We start from the raw sequence: 15,126 nt of genomic DNA, 5'->3' as shown, positions 1-15,126 counted from the left end.
TCCTCAAACCATGAAAAATGTGTATCCTCTGCATTGATGTGCATTATATATAACAGTTATATATGTGCATAGACTTTAGATTTTGCATATTTCTCAACAATTGGTAGTTCAAAACTACATGTACGCACTGACGGAATCTTGCTGCACAAGTATGGTGAAAAATGTTTTTTTTTTTAATTGCAGAACAAGAGTCCTTTCCATATTTTGAAGAAAAAGTCAAAGTAAAAACATTTTTAAAATGTCTGCAGTAGACAATATATTTAAGAAATGACGAGTCCAATCCTCGGGGTGTAACAACAGAAAATGGACACGATGATCAGTGCTGTTCTAGTTGTGGTTCACATGTTGGGTGTAATGGCAACAAGTTGCATTCAGCTTACCTTGTAGTTGCAATGCTTAAAGGCTAACATGTTCACACTGCACATTACTGACAAACCGCTGCTCTCTAAATAGTTTGATTTCTGTACCAGCTGTTTTCTCTATAACCCTATAAAGTATTTACATCTTGACTGTATCTATCTAGACATGACAGATTTTCAGCGTTTATCCTTTTTTTAAAAAAACACCCTGCTCAGTCCAGATCTATTGGCAGCATGGTTTGCTGTGCTCTACAGATGAACACACTGAAATTTCTTGCAGGTATACAGGGCACACATTAGGGCTCAATACCCCAAATCCCACTCCGATCCCACTGCAAACATATACGCATTTAACATTGTTGCTCTCAATACACCGTCAGTCAGTGTCATTCAAAACTGAAGCATTGCTTTGAGGAACAGAAGATAAGCAATGGAGTCTATCACAGGTCTATGCTCTTACTAGTTCAGAGTGCATTAAAAAGTTTCACTCCGGATCAACCTCCTTCCTCAAAATTAGAGTTGAAAAAACTGAGAGACCACAAGGTGTTCAAACGGTTTTTTTTTTTTTAACTGCTTCTGAATGCATTCTTCCTAAAGCTGCACATTAAAACATATTTAATTACTACTCTACAATTTTCAGCTGTTCAGAGTATATTTGAAAAAACTGCCTAATTTGTGTATCTGAAATATTTTTCAACTAACTCACATTTAGGAATGCACATCAGTTGCATTGTACAGCATAATACATACTGAACTTGTGAAAATACTAAAAGGCACAATTTTAGTCTTCCCTCTTCTTCCAGCAACTGATCTGGACAAGCTATATTAATTCTGAAAACAATGTTTAAGACTTATCGCAGCAAAATATCTAAAATATGTATCAATCAGAATCTGTCATCTTACAGTACAGTTCCTTCACTGTGACCTGCTGACTGAACGCATCTGAAGCTGATCTCTGAACATTGGCTCAACGCGTTTCCCCGATGGGTCGCTTCCGCAACTTGCAGCTGTAGCTTTGAAGAACTTCATGTCAGTTTGTCTTCAGAAAAAAATATGCCACTGGAATGCTGGAGGACTGTAGACATTTCTGTCCTCTACGGGCTGGTCATTCAGTCGGCTGACCAGCGGTTTGGAGTAGAAGGTTAAACACAGGACCAGCCCTTGTAGGAAGGGTATGAGGGGGAGTGTGACACATTTTTTCCATAAACAAGACCAGGTCAAAACCTAGTATATGGCTGGACCTAACACACGTGATCCGGCCGACCAATGGTGTAACTTCATAACTCAGCCGACCAATGGTATAACTTCATCACTCACTCAGTCACTCACTCAGTCACAGACATTCGCGTTTGTAGGGCTGGCCCTGCTGTTGCGGGCCAGCCAAAAAGCATTTCAGTCACCAATCAATTGTTACGTATCAATAAATCAATCACTCAAAAAACTGTTAAATTGCTTGAAACTGAAATGTTTGAGATTAAGTCTGAGGAGTTACAAATTCTAAGCCACCACAGCTCAAGAAAGCACACGGCTCAAATTCAGCCCCAATGCAGACGAGCATAAGAACATGTTCATATTGCTGAGGGACTGCACCGTCCAAAAGACTCAACTTCTTCCTTGTTTGTCCCATTGAACATGGTTATGCTGGTGAGCAGGGTCAATAGTATCAGAAGACGAGAACCTTCCATCCAGGGTGCGTGAAGGAGCAGCCAAAGAAAAGGCGGTCCACTTCCTGATCCAGGAGCCAATCAAATACCACCTCTCTACTCCCTGAGCCAATCGTCACCCTCAACTTTAGGCTTCCCTTGTCATTGACGTTATTGTTGGTGACAGGAAGCAGGCTGACAACTTCCATGTCAAAGGTCACGGCTGAGCCGATGGTGATGGCTGGCAGCTGGTTGGTCATCTCTTTTCCATTCACAAACACAGCACCTGGAGAAGTCAAAATGGAGAATGAAAAGTTATTAAACACAATCAGGGCAAACCTACAGTCTACGGTACATTTCTATCACTTTCTTCCCTCACCCACAGTGACTCAGACAGTAGGCAGGGTGTTTGTGTTGGGAGTTTACTAGCCAAGAGAGGGCTTAAGAATGGGAACAAAATCTCACAGACTGTTTCAATGTGTACTGATATTGACACTGACAGAAAACTATAGCAGCAAGGTCTCCTCTTTACGCATCAGTGTTAGCTACAGCACCTTTAGAGGGATCATTCCTGTCTATGGAGCTGAAAGCAGAGTTAGCAGAGTGCCAGCACAGCATGCAAACCCTCCCTGTGGGGGCAGAGGTATGAGGAAGAGTGTGGTATGAGGAAGAGTGCGTGGGGCTCGCTCACCTTTGGGGGAGACGCACACAGCTCTGTTCCTCTGCAGCGACTCTGTGCCGGTCATGCGCTCCACACACACCCCCAGGCCGTCCCGTCTGTCTGGCTTACCGGCAGCCATGATCCTGAAACACACACACACACACACACACTGAGTCCACAGAACCGATGGGTGCCATTTCACCTTCACCACCAGCGAGCAGCTCAGCATGTACGTCAGCACATCTGAAACTGCAGCTCTGCGGGGGGGAGAGATCTCCAGGAGGGTTTGGCCGATGTCACCAAATTATTTTCAACAACAACTTTTTACTCACTGTTTTTCCATTTCTAATGAAGTTAACACAGTGCAGCCTGTATTTCAGTGTCTGCGTGGAAGCTGCGATTGGACTCCACAGCTGAACAGGGAGGTGGAGGGAGGAGTCTCATTAAAGGTGAGGACAGGCCAAGGTGAGACAGGTGAGGTGTCAGTCTTACCTGAAGGTGAGGGTCTGCCCACAGAAGCAGGAGGGGGCGCTGGAGTAGAGGGCGCCAGCGGGGGAGTCGCTGCGCAGGGCGATGTTTCTCCGGCTGCTCAGGATGTAGCCCTCGCTGCCTGGCTGCCACTCTGGAAACACACACGCACATCAGATGCATGTACACAAACACACTGATGTACAAACACACACACGCACGTACACAAACACACACACGCATGTATACACACACACACACAAACACACTGATGTATACACACACGCACACACACTGATGTACAAACACACACACACACGCACGCATACACACTGATGTACAAACACACACACACGCACACACGTTGATGTATACACACACACGCACACACACATATACACATTGATGTATACACACACATGCTCATCCACACACAAGCAGGTACACACACACACACACACACTGATGTACAAACACACACACACACACTGATGTATACACATACGCACACACACACATGTACACACACGCACACACACACACACATTGATGTATACACACACATGTGCACGTACGCACACACACATGCACACACACACATGCAGGCTCACACACAAAGCAAATGCATGTTTCAGTTGCCATCCCAGCTCATCACGCAAACACAGCTCACAGAACATTCAGTAGGCGCAGTGCTAGCGATATACCGTGCGGCGCTAGCGTGGTGTAGCCGGTTTGGGGAACGCTCCAGGGGCTCCACTCGGTGCGCCCCTCCCCCCTGGCGCAGACGCGGAACAGGTGGTCTGTGTGCGGATCCAGGTGCAGCACCAGGAACTCCGAGTCCCTGCCAATGTAGGCGTCCTCGTACTGGGAGGCGGTACTGCGGCGGAACTGCAGCCGGTAGTCCTGTGCGGTGAAGTCATCGTCCACCTGCACAGCCACATGGAAAGGGCTGCATCTCAAACTAACACAGATAACACAGTGCAGCCATACACAAAGGCCTGCATCTAAGACTCACGCAGGTAACAGAATCCATTGCAGACACACAGATAACACAGTGCAGCCACATGCAAATGGCTTCATCTCAATCTCATACAGATAACAGAAAACAGAATCCAGACAAACAGATAACACAGTGCAGCCACATGGATAAGGCTGCATCTCAAACTCACGCAGATAACAGAATCCAGACACACATATAACACAGTGCAGCCACATGGAAAAGGCTGCATCTCAAACTCACGCAGATAACAGACTCCAGACCCAGATAACACAGTGCAGCCACATGTAAAAGCCTGCATCTCAAACTCACACAGCTAACAGACTCCAGACACACAGATAACACAGTGCAGCCACACACAACAGGCTGCATCTCAAACTCACACAGATAACACAGTGCAGCCACACAGTCAGGTCCACACCGCGATCTCACACAGGTAACACAGTGCAGCCACACACAACAGGCTGCATCTCAAACTCACGCAGATAACAGAATCCAGACACACAGATAACACAGTGCATACACACAGTCAGGTCCCCACCGCAAACACACAGGTAACACAGTGCAGCCACACACAACAGGGCTGCATCTCAAACTCACGCAGGTAACAGAATCCAGACACACAGATAACACAGTGCATACACACAGTCAGGTCCCCACCGCAAACACACAGGTAACACAGTGCAGCCACACACAACAGGGCTGCATCTCAAACTCACGCAGGTAACAGAATCCAGACACACAGATAACACAGTGCATACACACAGTCAGGTCCCCACTGCAAACACACAGGTAACACAGTGCAGCCACACACAACAGGGCTGCATCTCAAACTCACGCAGGTAACAGAATCCAGACACACAGATAACATAGTGCATACACACAGACAGGTCCCCACCGCAAACACACACAGAGATAACACAGTCCAGACACACGCAGAGTGGTCTGTACATCAAACTCAAAAAGCTACAGTCACAATCACGGTCCAGCCTAAACCACACAGCTGGTCCCAGAGTTCACACACAAAGGCAGCTGCTGGGACAGTCCAGATGATAAAGGCTGAAGTGCGGTTTTGGGACCCACCTTGCACCAGCGCACCAGCACGCCCCCCGGCCGCTCCTCCAGCTGCTCTATGAGCACGGGGGGGTGCGAGGCCACACTGCCGTGGCACGCGATGCGCTCCCGAAGAGCGGCGAGCAGCGAGCCGTCCAGCTGGGCTGAGAGGCAGGGGACATCCACCAGCACGGGCACCTCGGGGAGACTAAAGAGCACACACACATATATACACACATATACACACACATATATATACACATATATACACACATATACACACACACATATATATATACACATATATACACACATATACACACATACACACACACACATCACATACACACACATACACACACACATATATACACACATATACACACACACATATATATATACACATATATACCACATACACACATCACATACACAAACATACACACACGCACACACACCACGTACACACACGCACACATACATGCACACACACACACCACATACACACAAACACGCACACAGACCCCACACACACACACCACATACACACACACACACAAACGCACAAACCACATACACACACACACACACACACACACACACACCACATACACACACGCACACAAACCACACACAGACACACACAAACGCACAAACCACATACACACACACACACACACACGACCACACACACACACACACACACACACAGTGAGTAATGCTCATGTACAGACACTGCCTACGCTGTCATTAAATACAAGCCAATAACTGAATCAATAACAAAAATAACAGACGGGACAGCAATAAATGCTGAAGGCACACTAGATCCACAGGGCCTGATTTAAATGAACAGCAGCAAAAGACAAAATATTCCCCTCATATTTGACCCATGTGACCTGCGATTATACTGTGATTTTAGCCCACTGCTGATGCCGCCAACTTAGACTGCGTTGTTGCTGTTCTCGTTTGTGTTAGTGTTAATCAGTTTAACCTTCAGGGTCCAAGTTGAACTATGCGGTTGTTCCCTGTACTTGGACCGGTACTTCTCTCTTGGGTTTTCGACATACTTGTTCCTGGTTATGGTTATACACTTTGTTGTACGTCGCTCTGGATAAGAGCATCTGCCAAATGCCTGTAATGTAATGTAATGTAATGTAATGCTTACACCACACAAAAGTCACAAAATAAAAGACACTATTGGCATAAGGAACGCATTTGCTACAGAGCCTGCCTGTCGGCCAGAGGACTACAGTGTAGCATAATCCCTCAGTGCAGAGACGGCTCGTTTGGTCTGCGCATAATCCCTCAGTGCAGAGACGGCTCGTTTGGTCTGCGCATAATCCCTCAGTGCAGAGACGGCTCGTTTGGTCTGCGCATAATCCCTCAGTGCAGAGACGGCTCGTTCGGTCTGCGCATAATCCCTCGGTGCAGAGACGGCTCGTTTGGTCTGCGCATAATCCCTCGGTGCAGAGACGGCTCGTTCGGTCTGCTGCTCCACGGATGACATGTCGGAGCCGCGTCAACCAGCAAATCCACTCAGAAGTGTGACTGACTGACTCCGCCCGCCCCAGGCAGGCCTCTGCCAGCGGCGTCGCCTCCGGGCGGAACACTATGTATCGCTCCCGCAGGAAATTCCGAAGCCTCTCTTCCGGACTCCGTGTTCTCCACCGGCAGACGTGCCGGCGGACGGACGCGACAGAGATAACGCGCCGGCCGTCGGCCGCTCCTGAGGGAGGAGCCGGGAGGCTGAACTCAGAGACGCAGAGCGAGCCGGCCTGTTGCTGGACTTAGGAAGCCAGCGCTCATCTCCCCGTGGTGGATTCTGCACCGTCTGAAACGTTCACTGCGAGACTGAGGTCACCAAACGATGACCCGTGGCTGCCATATTTAAACCCCCTCGGTTCAAGCCTTAGCTTTTAAGCATCGACCGGCTGGGCAGGCGCACGCTGTCATATTCTCTCACCTGTCCAGCTGAATCTGAAGGGCCTTCTTCGTAAAGCTTCCCAGCTTGTCATCGTTCTCCCCGATACAGCGAATCGCAGCCTCACCTGCAAGTTCGAAGGAACGAAGAACCAAATAGTAATAGCTTAATGGAGCGGCAGACATCTTTGACCGAGGGAAAATGCGTGTTCACATATTTCTTTGTTTTTCTAGCATATTCTCAGTTTAAACATTAAGGTGATAAGAAACAAAAAAGACTTAACTCTCCAAAGACCTAACTTTCTTGTACATGTCAATTGACTAATTAGTCCATGTAGCGTCAAATCGACAGACAAATTACATCAATGTTCACCATTTATGAAAGTAGAGAAATGTCTAGCTAAATCAGAAATTAAGACAAGCTCAAAATATGCACAGCCATGATCTTCAAATCAAGCACAGCCCTTCACTGCAAATATTCATGACTATCTCTTCCAATCTCAAGAGTCGGGACAGCAAAATGTCAACAGGGAGTTGTAGGAAAAAACAAGACCCTGGAATGCGGCCTGTGGATGGTAAATCAAACACCCTTCCATTTAACCTTTCAGAGTTTCATTGATCTAATCAACGTGAATCCATTGTTCCAAAATGGCGAGGCGTTTAATCTTTTCAACGGTGGCACATTCCCGTTGGGCCGTGCCAGTGGCGTAACAGGCAGGGCGGCGAAACACTGAGAGCCGCAGGGCATTGTGGGAAGGCGCTCGCAGGCGCTCACCTTCTCTCAGCAGCTCGTCGGCGGTGCCGACGCCCTGCTCGATGAGCCTCTGGCAGTCGTCCAGCGGCCGCACGCTGTCCTGCTCGATGGCGTCCACCTCCTGCAGCAGGGCCGCCAGCCGCTCGCCCAGCAGGAGAGACACCTGAGCCTGCAGCGTCTCGAAATGACCCCGCAGGGCCTCCCGCGTCCGGCCTGCACTGCCCCTCACCTGTAGAGCACACGAGCACACACACATGCACACGCACCACACACGCACAGGCATGCGCACACACACACACACACGCGCAAGCACGCACACACACACACGCACGCACACACACACACGCACACGCACACGCACACGCACACACACACAGGCACACACACAGCAGCATTTTTTCATTCAGAAGGGCCTATACCAATAGGACTACAATGATAGATCCATTTTTTTTTTAAATTTCACAGATGGAGGAATATTTTGTCTGGTTGGAAAATTATGGTTTGTGTGTGGTTTTCGTAGCATACGAGACCGGATTCGAGAACAGTGGCGTTTTTTACAGACCCCGGGGGGGGGAAGTGGTTTTTTAACGTGGAAGCTCTCGCTCTGGGTACACGACGCTTACATTTCACAGTTCAACATTTCCAGCTAACGTTTCTCTCGGAAAGAAACCCAGCACAACAGGAACCCAGCCAAACTAAAAACCACTGTGATTTCTGTCATGCAGGGGCTGTGTTTGTCATAAAGAGAATTCCCCTCATCTGCTTATGCCATCTTAAGCACTCGGGCTCAGTGGAAACACATGACAAATCAAATATAGCCCCTCGGCACCCTTTCCAAAAAGTGAAATCACATTTTACATGAATGAAAGGTCGAAAAAAACAGAAGAAATAGTTGGTGCTGATCTTTTTTTTGTAGGATACAAAGAGACAGGACCCAAATTAAAATGTACAGGAGGAGAAGATGAAGTCATCTTCAAGAAGTTGGCAAGCACTAAACAAAAACAGGAAATGCAGCAGATTGTATCAAGTTTGGTGCACACCCCCACCCCCTGTGCAGAGACTCCAGGAAATGTTATTCTTAGATACAAGTCATCTCAGACCTACTTGCATTGCAGTAGCTGTCTTTGTCACGATTAGACCCATCGACATTTCTGGATAACAAAATCCATGCCCCCATATATACCGGCATGTGTGACAATTAGCTGTAGGAGGCTCAGCAGGATGTTTAAACCCTAAGAGTTGCTCTCTTCCCAAGTACTGCGGGAGTTGTGGCTTAGTTTACAAATCACTCCCAGTGGAGCGCACTGGATCTCACTACATTACATTACAGGCATTTAGCAGACACTCTTATCCAGAGCGACTTACATTGTATCCAATTATACCGCTGGATATATACTGAAGCAATGCAGGTTAGGTACCTCGCGCAAGGGTACAACGGCCTACCTGGGAATCGAACCTGCAACCTTTAGGTTACAAGACCAAGACTCCTTAGCCATTATACTACACTGCCGCCCACCTCATCAACCCACTAGTGAAGCTCACAGTTTCCCCACCGAATCTCAGACTACAGAGAATGCAGAGGGGTCAGTCAGGCTTTGAGCAGCTCCAAGTCTGACTGGTGCCCAATGTCTGCTCTGTACCCGCACAGCAAAACAATGGCACCGGATGCTGTCCTGCTCAGGGGATGACTGGTGCCCAATGCAGACGGATCACTCTGTGTTTCTGGGCTTTCACAGATACCGAGCCAGCAGGGCAGTCGGGAGCAGAACATCAGGAACTCGCACTGTCACAAGATGCCCAGAATGAGAAGGATCGATATTTTGACTTCCACATTTGATAGTAAAGGACACAATACACATCTATGTAAACATGATCACACTGCCATCATGAGCCTAACTTGTCAATGCAGTCGTAAAAAAAATGCAGAATGTACTTCCTGCTGGAAATTACACGTAAAAGCAAAGTGTGCATTTATCGGCTGTGGTGAAAATGTGGAAAAGACACAATCTTAAGGCTTGTGAGAGACAAAGCCAGCCGAGGCACTTGTTCTTAGTGCAGTGATGGGATTTATGGTCCACATCCTGAAAATGGCAGTGTTGTCTGTAGCCGGGTATCTCATACCATTGTTCAGGGAGTGAAAAGAAGTGGCAACTGGCTTCTAGTGCGCACCTTTCCAAACAGAAGGATGTTGCAGTGACGGGAAAGGCTAATAATCATGACTTACCATTACAAAATTGGCTGAGAAAGGCACGGTGGGGAATAAACAAAAAAATTCTCATTATAATGAGGAAGACTGCCCACTTCAGCATGAGAAAGCTTCAGAAAATGTGCATGTGGAGCTCCAAATAGCCCACTGAGTCAGTAGTAATATTAGGAGAGATCCCATTTACGTAAGGAACCTCATCACCTCAGCACATGAGATTATCAGGTCCCATCGTTCAGGTGCGAGTCCATGAGAGACACTGGGCACAGGTCGAAACTGTGAGCTGCTCAAAAAACCTGACCGATCCCTCACGAGGGTAACAAGGGATCGCAGCTACACCACATTTTCGGTCCATCTGGTGTCCCGCAAGGGGAGCCGGAAATAACAGCATTGTTGACGACTAGCAAAAGTGGGTGGGGAGGGGAGGGAGGAAATTTGGGAGGACATGTGGGACGCCCTGCAGAGAAGACACCACAACATGCCAAATGTGTTCCACTCCCTCCCACCCCCCACAGCTTCAGTCACAGGCAACTCACAAGCCAGAGCAGATGGCCCCTATTGTTCCCACAAAACATCACGCACATATTATTCAGTCAACTGTATTGATTCTTAACTGTACACCATGTCTGGCCTACCCTGCCATTTACCTCAGCTTCACAGCATGCAACAGAGGGCCAGGTCTGTGTAGGCTGTTCAGGTGAGTGTAATCCAGAACTCCAGTGACCCAGGGTTAGGTAACAGAGAGGGGAAGACCGGTTTTGTACCTGGTTGAGGGCCTGGTTGAGTCCATGCAGACGCTGTTGCAGTTCACTCCTGTAGTTCTGTGCCGCCTCGATGTTCTCCTTAGCCTCCTGCAGCAACACGTCTGCCTCAATCGACATCCTCTACCTCTGCAGCAAAAGACACACAGGTCGGATACCCGATTCACCCACACGTACACAGCATCACTCTCTCACTCTCACTCTCACACCGGCTCTCATTTCACTCTACAGATCTCATCCTGTCAGTCCTTTGCACAGACACAACTAACGACTGATTTTAGAATTAGACTGTAAATAAAACTACTTAAAAAGGAGAAAGAAGGTACTCAGTATTTTCTACAATTCATACAAAACTCCCCTTTCTGATCTTCACAGTAGATAAGAGCATTCCAGTGCCCCACACAGCGCATTACCAGCAGATGTTCCATCTCTGTGTGTGTAATATCTGGACTGGCACAGCTATAACTAGTGGTAATTGGCCACTTCATGACCTGAATCTTTCAAACATGGACCGCACATCTTTGACAGCTCTGTGTGCCTATAGATGCACAATATAAAAATATGCATATAAAAAATAAAAAAGAAAAAGAGCCACAAGCAAATTGCTTCCTGTCAATCTAATCATGTGCCTAACAAATATTTCTCCTTTCAAATTAAATTGTAAATGCATCCAAGAGTACGCGCATTTGTATCAGATCACACAGGTAAATGATCGATGCAGATGAACAATCACTGTATCCATTCCACAAGTCTATTCAGGTAAACGGTGACTGAAATACAATTTTTTTTTTAAATAATAAATTCTGAGAATGTATGATGGGTATAGAAGGCACAATGTACACAATCTGCTTCTCTAAGCAGGACTAGTATTATGACACCAGACATCGTAATTTTGCCAAAGCATAACGTTGTTGTCACGGTTACCACGCCTACATCACCTGCCCTGACTGACACATGCTGCGGTTTGATTGTTTTTCGAATAGAGATAAGAGGCAACGTGGGAGGTAAAACCACCAGGGCCTAATCTCAGTGCTAAAAAAATGCTAGGCTGTGAGGGTCAGATGTAGCCTAACTGGTGGTAAATTTATGACTGGAAAACCGCACCCATGTGCCCAGTTACGGCACCTGACATAACTGCTATCAAAAGCCAGTAATGGACAGGAAATGCCAAATGTCTCAGCGAGTACCACCAAATCCACCGCCTCCACACACCATTACATTACATTTACATTAGAGGCATTTAGCAGACGCTCTTATCCAGAGCGACTTACACAACTTTTTACATAGCATTTTACATTGTATCCATTTATACAGCTGGATATATACTGAAGCAATGCAGGTTAAGTACCTTGCTCAAGGGTACAACGGCAGTGTCCTTACCCGGGAATCGAACCTGCGACCTTTCGGTTACAAGCCCAGTTCCTTACCCACTGTGCTACACTCCGTCCTACACCAGGGGCCCTAGTTAACCACACTCGGGCAGGCTCTCAGGACTTCAGGTGGCGTGATGTTCAGAATGCAGGTCAAGCAGCGTATTCGGCAATCGGTTTTAATTCGCCCCATAACATGACATTTTTCGGTTAAATTTTCAAAAACAAGAGCAGGCGTCAGACAAATGAGGAAAAAAAACCTGCTTGGTTTTTCCAAATCTTTACAAACAATGGACACTTTTTTCTTTGCTTAAAATGTTTATATTTTAGCTGCGTCAAAAATAATTTGAGCATTTTTTTTTTTTGCACAATGATACATTATTACTTTGAGGGAAGCTGCTCATGAAGTCTCCTCTGCTAAAAGTTTATTTCCCCAAGGACCATTTATTTCACTTATGAAGCGCACTGTTGGCCTCAGAGCATAACAAACAGACAGATCTAATTCAGATAGCAGCATTTTATATTGCGGTTACCAGCCATACAGGATGTCATTGTACAAAACTAAAGAGCAGCAGGTTTCCTTAGGGGCACACATAGACGACCTACATTCTGGGGAAATGTTTCCTGGCAGAACACACTGTTTTTAAAAACCAGCTGAAATTATTTCTCATCTTTTTCAGTTTGGCACGCATGTCCCGTTTCTTGAGCAACAGCCTGGCATCATAGTATATTTCAATACGCAAAAATACTGCCTCCCTCAGAACTTAAAATAAAAAGCGATGACTGCATTAACACGAATGTCTCCCTTTCATGTGCAAGCAGGGTTTGAATGTTCTGACAAATGTAGCAGCTACACTCTCACAAGATGAGCTAATATAATATGAATATTTCCGTTGGTTAAAGGCCATCTGTCACACACACACACAAAAAACCCTCTCTGTCAAAATAAAAACACCCTTATAAACGATTTGGACCCCTGAAGATAAAAAAGCACTTCAGAGCACCAAACCATTACCTGGTTTACTACAACAAAACCGTTACCCGCATTATATTCTCACACACATAACCTACAATATAGCAAATACCTCTAAACAAACATAATGTAAGCAATAAATAAATCAGATCAGTCATGTCCATAAAAAACTCCGAATGCATCATGTACATTCAAAAATGGATATGAGCAATGACCTCCTATGACATCATCCTGGTATATTTGCATAATTAACTATTTCCGTAACTATGATTATTTTTGTGTTTTTGAACTGTAGTTTGCACTTCTGTTTCTCCTACATTGTAAGTCGCTCTGAATAACTTAATTTTTAATCTTTAAAAAAATTATTTAATTTAATAACATGATTGAATTCCAATTTAACTATGTTATATTATTATTATTATTATTTATGAATAATAATAATAATAATAATAGTAATAATACTAATAATAATAATAATAATAAATCTGACATGTTATGACTAATTGTAATGGCCTTAAAAGTGCAGCACCACCTTAATCCATCCGTGCTTCACAATACACCATTGTTTCTCTATTATTATAATGTAAAACGAAATGCGTGACACAACAACGAACAATGAATGTTCCAACTGAATATCAAAAGAGTCACATGCATATTTAACACACTGCTGGAAACAGAGTGCATTGTAACACACCAGCGATATGCGACCACACGATGAGTCAATTTTCATTAACTGCTGCTATATATCCTGGCATCAAATTAAGCTATGATATTTTACAAATCTGTTTGGCAAATTTGGCCAGCACTTGAATATGACCCCTAACTGCTCTGGCGAATGAGAGGCATCAATTGTAAAGCGCTTTGGATAAAAGCGCTATATAAATGCAGTCCATTTACCATTTACCATATGAGTTTTCATACTGATTATTGGTCACAAATTTCATTTTCAGATATTTCAGATATTATCAGAATAACAGCTATATCGACTTCAGCACATTTACTGATTTTTCGTTCCAGTTACGGTCCTACCTCGGATGATTAAAGCGAGCTAGCATGCAAGTCTAACTATATAAGAATCAATTATACATTATTTCCTATATAGCCAGTCTACAGTCGTTTTAAAAATGATGAATTAAATAAATCAGTAAAAACGTGCTAGCTGGCAGGACCATGTATTCCAGATGGATAAGAGTTAGCTAGCCCACTTCCTAATGTAACAGTAATAATTAGCAGTTAGCTAACTTGCAAACTTAATCACAACCAGTCAGCAAAGTATGTGGCGATCTGTATATTTCATTTACTACTTACGTATTACAGAATTTCCTAAGGTAAAATGCGATTACCTGATTCCAACTCAGACGCCACGCATGCTGTATTTTCACTTCAATTGCCTTCAAGTTATTCGCGAACCTAAAAACTGAAGCTGGAGATGTCACACACGTACCAAGATTAATCCTATCCCGAGGGCGTCCAGAGGCCGTCCCATTGTAGCAATGGTTCCAACCAATAAGAAACCCCGTGTGAAACTGACGCAGCATCCGCACCCAGCCGCTCGAGCGCGTTCGTTTTCCCTTTTCACAAAACCGAATAATGTAAATTGTACATTTCCCATCGGAAGAAATGGTAGATAATCATACTTATTTTTAGATAAAAATACAATTAAGCTAGAGAATGCAATATATTGCACGATTAAATTGTTCTCATTGTTCTGCTATGGCAAAAGATTTGTCCTCTGTAACTACGGGACAGATGTTTGGTATGACACAGAAGTACGGTATTTAGGAGCTGAAATGGGTTGTTGTAGTGGAATAATTCAGTTCCTGCATTCTGCTTTGCATGAAACTGGCTCAGGAGAAGTATCAGCTGCACTAGAAAGTCAAAACTACCAATGCGAGGAGACAGTTAATTGGCAGCAGAGGAGGATCAATAGAAGTGCTTCAGTCAGACCGAGGCAGTCCAGCAAA

The 15,126-nt window shown here is 45.3% G+C and overlaps 1 protein-coding gene across 1 annotated transcript; it reads right to left on the bottom strand.

The window, feature by feature from the left end:
• Nucleotides 1-235: 235 nt before the first annotated feature.
• LOC118220066 (cytokine receptor-like factor 3) lies at nt 236-14,659 on the bottom strand. Its single transcript, XM_035403669.1, has 9 exons — nt 14,506-14,659; nt 10,823-10,948; nt 7,877-8,084; nt 7,145-7,229; nt 5,212-5,389; nt 3,836-4,058; nt 3,156-3,285; nt 2,694-2,806; nt 236-2,288 (listed from the first exon to the last, which is right to left on the bottom strand). The coding sequence occupies exons 2-9, from the start codon at nt 10,937-10,939 to the stop codon at nt 2,023-2,025; spliced, it is 1,320 nt and encodes a 439-aa protein (XP_035259560.1). The 5' UTR covers nt 10,940-10,948; nt 14,506-14,659; the 3' UTR covers nt 236-2,022.
• Between the last annotated feature and the right edge of the window lie 467 nt (nt 14,660-15,126).

This window comes from Anguilla anguilla, chromosome 2, assembly GCF_013347855.1.
Source record: "Anguilla anguilla isolate fAngAng1 chromosome 2, fAngAng1.pri, whole genome shotgun sequence".
In the NCBI taxonomy this organism is placed as follows: domain Eukaryota; kingdom Metazoa; phylum Chordata; class Actinopteri; order Anguilliformes; family Anguillidae; genus Anguilla; species Anguilla anguilla.
This window is presented reverse-complemented; position numbering and strand designations above follow the sequence as displayed.